The 5,470-nt window shown below is 34.9% G+C and overlaps 1 protein-coding gene across 1 annotated transcript in view; it reads left to right on the top strand.

The window, feature by feature from the left end:
• Positions 1 to 5,176, top strand: part of LOC112148145 (glutamate receptor, ionotropic, delta 2) — a gene marked incomplete at both ends in the record, with an annotated part of 463,040 nt that extends 457,864 nt beyond the window's left edge. Inside the window, 1 exon segment of the mRNA XM_024274979.2 lies at positions 4,981 to 5,176. Coding sequence (XP_024130747.1) covers positions 4,981 to 5,176 — 196 coding nt within the window.
• Between the last annotated feature and the right edge of the window lie 294 nt (positions 5,177 to 5,470).

The raw sequence follows: 5,470 nt of genomic DNA, 5'->3' as shown, positions 1-5,470 counted from the left end.
GACTTCTCCACTTTATCCTCTTCACTGCCGTTCTAACACTGAGGTGAGGTACACAATGCGCGGGTTGCGATCAATGTCAGACCCACTCAAGAAAATCAGGAACTGTCTTTGTTTGAAGCAGGTGATAAAGTCAAGCAAGTCGAGTGAAACGAATCTTCCCAATAGCTCCCTGCTTGATTTCACTTTACCAAAAGAACTCCTGAAAGTCTCCCATCATGCACTTGTCTTTGTACAAACTGTTTTTGTACAATTTTAGATGAAAGATAATACTAAAACTATTTTCAATTAGGCTAATAGACTTTGGCCTGCTTGGTCCAAAGGGAACACATTTCTTAAAGCTACATTTAACTCCAAAATTAATATTAGAAATACTTTTAAGATCTATTTCGCCATTTCATTTTTCAATCCAGTTAATTCGTTGGTGCTTGCTGAAAGAGGAAACTTCTGGCTAAAAACTGCTCCTTATTCTTTTTTTCCCACTCATTAAAAAAAAAAAACACACAGTCGGCTCTTAATCTCTAACATTACCCATTGGATTCCACTTGGCATAAAATTTTGCCTAAAGTGAGAGAAGCCCATTAACTGGTAATTACCCCAACCATCAACGGTATTCCAAAAACAGAAAATTGGCTGGACAAAGTAAAGTTTGAAACTCTGATTTGAGTCCACCCATGGGTCAACCCTCCTATCAATCCGAAAACAAAACATGTACTTCATGTACTGGTGTAAACACACTCACCTGAGCACAGGAGCGTTTATATGTGGAGAAAAATGATTTATGATTGACACGTGTCTGCTTTTATGTGTCTGCCTGAAATTGTTTAAAACCAAAAAACCAAGACAAACAACGAAAATATATGTCTACTGATACACTGATTCTGTATATCAACTTAGGACAATTAGCCATTAAAATGAATGGAAAATACGCATACAGCCACATACACTAGTACATGTTTACTCTTAATCATAAATATACAGCATATTTTGCATACAATGCATAACACAATGAAACTATTAAATATGTATTTTTTTTAAAAAGAGTTTAAAAGGAGTTCTATATATTTTAAAATCTTGGATTTTGAAAGGTACATCTATACCAAGTTTGGTGTTTGTACCACAAATGCATTTTTAATTTATCAACTAGCTCCACAAAATACCCCATGAGTAGGAAATATAGCAACATCTATGAAAAATTCTTGAAACCAGAGTGTAAACGGGCAAATTTTTGGTGTAAAAAAGCATGGGCGTAAATGGGAAGTTTCTCTCTTTTTACAAACAAAAAACTCTTTTTCTTGGTGAAATTGCAACATTTGGTACCATAGCATCAAATTCAGGATGGAAGGAGGTCTCAAACTAAAAAGTACTAAAAAAAGTACTAGTGATAATTTTGTACAGTTTTTAGTATCTATTTAAATATAAAAGTATTTTTCTGTATAATTGTACCTGACAATGATCATTTTTTCTCATAGTAATATTAGAAGAAAACACCCTTCAGTCCTTATTATTACCAATCCCCTTTTCAGATTCAAAAGCGGACTAAAGACTTTAACCTTTGCTAAATTATCAATTGAAACAGTTCCTTTAGAATTATAAAATGTTCAGTAACATTCAAATAAGAATCGCTCCATTGAAAGCCATATAATGAACAGTTGAGCTTCGTATAAAATGATCTTGTCAAATGTTCAGTTTGCAGCACAACCTAAACCAATTATTCCTTTCTTTCAGTTATGACTAGACTAGATAAAATAATTGTAGACAAATATAAAATTGTAAAATATTGCAGACATAAAAAGTTTGTGAAATAAAAAAAAAATGTTTACTTTAATATAATGTTGCAAAAGCATGACGTGCATTTCCTTTTGTCTCTCTGTCTACGGACATGTACCAGCAAAGAATAAGTCCATAATTGCCACTGCAGTAAGAAACCAATTCACGATGGGGGAATCCTGGTCAGAGTATGCTGACAATCTAGCATATTCTCCGGGGAGTACTGTAGAGAGGGAAGATTATTAAGGCCAAAGATTAATTGACGGCATAAAAGATTCATGTTCACAGCAGAGTTCATTAAAATCTTTAAAGGATTTTTTTTTAGAAAGGTTTCAGGTTTAGAAGGGTTTGAGGAGAAGAGAAAATGAAAGTCTCCCTTTTTAAAGTCCTTATGTGAATCCTGCACTTTTGTTTGTGTGCAGATGTATTAGACTGACCACACAAATAGTCGTGTAATTATTCAAACAGTACTAACATAAATCAATTTTATCACAGCACAATCTATGACAGAATATTGTGGTAGTTGTTTTAATTAATAAGAATAAAATGTTTACTATTTTCATATGCGTGCTTTGTTTCCTATGCAGATGTGTGGAACTGAAATCCATGGGTGGTGTGTAAGCATGTATTTAACAAACAAACACTAATTAGTTCATGTAATGGGTTCTGTGTTACATTTGTTTGTGGTCAAACTCTTTGAAAAGCAAACTGTTCATAATTTGTAATTCAATTCTCAAGTGGCAGCAGTGTTTGGATAGAAGCCAGACCAACAAGAAATGAAAGAACTAAGAGAAAAGAGTTTATTTCCACTGTTTTTCTGATTACATTTGATGTTGTTGGTGTTTTGAAGGTATTAGCCAGTCAATCACTTTTATTTTTTTAATCAACCTGAGCTGTAAATCTCCTTCTGTTAGTTTGTAGCCACTAGTTTAGTATGCCAGCTGTGATTGGAAGTTACTTAGATTTGTGTTTTCAGTTGAAATGCATGTCGTCATGTAGCATCTGCTTTAATCCAAGGTGAGGTGCATATAAGTAAGGTTGTACTGAGTCACATTTTGAATTAAGCAATGTGAGAAAAATGTTTTGGTTGCAAGAAATATCTTTGACCCAATAAGAAAACCGGTAAAAGATTCTAATTCGTGGATCTATTTTAATTATTCGCTTCTCTTTTGGGTGAAGCTGCTGTACGTGTAACTGGACAATTCTGTTTTTTGGCTTTAATTACACAAAACATAGTTTGTCCATAAGTTTGTTTTTTGTTTGTGGGGCCTCCTTAAGTTGTTCTTCGCTATTTTATTCCTTTATTTTTTTTTGGTTCTTGCTTTCCCTCCCCCACTTACTGGTTCATTTTGTGGCGGGGAGGTGAGTGTCCTGTAATGTTATGCCCTGTTGTTATTTAACTGTTTTATGTAAAAATATGAAAACTATAAAGAAAATTATCAAATCTGGAATACATGTAGGTGGTTCCCAAGGGTTCTATATATACTGTGCTGTATCTCAACATCCTTTATTTTCTTCAAAACAATGCATTCTACCAGCTCTGGTACTGTAGTTTATTCCACCATCTGGATCTCATTGTGGAGGAGATTAGCCTTCCGCTTGTATGGCGTGAGAGGGTTCTACACATAAATGAGGATGTTCATATGCCGTAGTACTTTGAATCAGATGTAAAATACTACGAATTTAATTTAATGTAACAAACGATCTAGTGCAGGGAACTAAATGTGTGTAACAAGTCTTTCTTGGTTTAATCTCCCCCCCTGCTGAGTATAAAAGTCAGCAAGCCAATACTCTGACCGACTAGAAAACGTTATTCAAGAGAATGAGGCTGACAGAAAACAGTAACAGAGAAAGTACCATATTTCTCTGAGTTTAACCCATTTTTGCTGGGGGTGCTACTTGTACTCAAATGCGACTTATATAAGATTTTTTTTCATAAACAGAAACAACCACTAGAGGGCACCGTAGGTGTATTTATCCGGATTTGCTACTGACAGCAACGCAAAAGAAAAAGCACCGCTCAGTCTTATGTCGGGGTTGATGGACTTGTTCAAAAGCGACAATAAAGACAGTAAAGAATTCAACGGATTTAGTGATTTGAAATGATATATTTAGTTGACTTGTTGAGCTAACATACGAGATTCCCTCTATGTTTGATGACGCTATATATAAGCATCAATGTATTACTATTGTTGTCAGTAATGTTTTCTTTTAAAGTACAGTCAGTACTTACAGGGTATCTAAGTGGTATTTACATTGTACTTTTTTGTACCTTGGATGCTTACAGGATATTTACATGGTACATTTTGTACCTACTTGGTACTTACATGGTACTTGCTGTGTATTTATGTGGTACCTACTGGGTATTTATTTCCTTGTTGGCATTTGTGATTTATACTCAGAGGCAACTAATAGTTTGAAAACTACTTCTTAACAGTTTTTTATACGTTGCACACCAGAAAGATACTTATGATAAATTACAGTAAATACTTTGACCCGGATTGTACTGAACCATTAAAGGGGTGCCAGAAAATACCAAAATACAGATTATTTCATTTTTTTACAACATTTCACGATAAAAAAAAAAAAAAAGTTTTTTAATCTTATGGTGAAAAAAAAAAATCTAAGAGAAGAAATTGTTCATACATTTGTAGTACAATGATACAGGGGTAGAGATTGTTACCAATAGAAAAATCCCTTTCTGGGCATTCTCAGAGAAAAGGCTTATTAAATGTGCTGTCCTGCTGATTAGTGCATTCAGCTTTCACAGTCTGGTCCCTCAAAGTTGCTTGCTACATTTTCTATTCTAGCTTTTGGTCTCCTTAAAGAAAAGTTTCCTTCAGAACTCCTTAAAGGAAAACCTCTCTCAGCACTTTCTTTGTTGGTACACATTTTTATACCAGAAGTGCCACAAGCCAATACATCATTTGTGGATATCTCTGCATTTGCCATTGACTTGAGTTAATTTAAGATTTGCTAGTTTGATTTAAATTTAAGACTGAAAGATGTTATAAATGTTTTGGCCAAGCTGGATTGCGTTTTGAAGTATTTCAAAAAAGAAACAAATATCCTACAGGACATTGAATTTAAGAGTTGTTGGTTTCCTCCAAATATTAAATCCCAATGAAACTAGATCATTTGGGTAGCTTTTAGAATCAGCTGCCTGGTTCACACACAGTTTTTGACTCTGCCTACCTTTTGCCCTTTTCGTAGGTCTCTGCAGGACTTATCTAAGCAGACGGAGCTGCCATACGGAACCGTGTTGGATTCAGCTATATACGACCAGGTGCGCTACAAGGCCATGAACCCCTTTGAGAGAGATGCCATGTACTCTCAGATGTGGCGGATGATTAATCGCACCGGAGCAGGAGATAATAGCGTTGAGGACTCAAAGGAAGGCATTCGCAAGGTAGGCCTTTTACCTTTTTTAATTGATTTTTGGTTTCAAAGGAAAAGCCTTTGACACATCAAAAAACACAATGGTTAATAAAACAAACACTGCATCTGAAAAGTTTAACTTAATTGGACCAGGTGCATAAAAATGGCAGTTAAATTAAGTGACACGTTTCATTAGTTTAAGGCAGGAGTCTGCAACCTGCGGCTCCAGAGCCACATGTGGCTCTTTTATTCCTCCATGGTGACTCTCTGGCTGAAAAAAAATAAAATAAATCATTTTCAAAAAATTTAGAGTTTAGCTTCTATT

The sequence above is a fragment of the Oryzias melastigma genome, linkage group LG9 (assembly GCF_002922805.2).
Source record: "Oryzias melastigma strain HK-1 linkage group LG9, ASM292280v2, whole genome shotgun sequence".
Lineage (NCBI taxonomy): Eukaryota > Metazoa > Chordata > Actinopteri > Beloniformes > Adrianichthyidae > Oryzias > Oryzias melastigma.
Note: the sequence above shows the minus strand (reverse complement) of the source record. Positions and strands in the feature narration are given on the sequence as shown.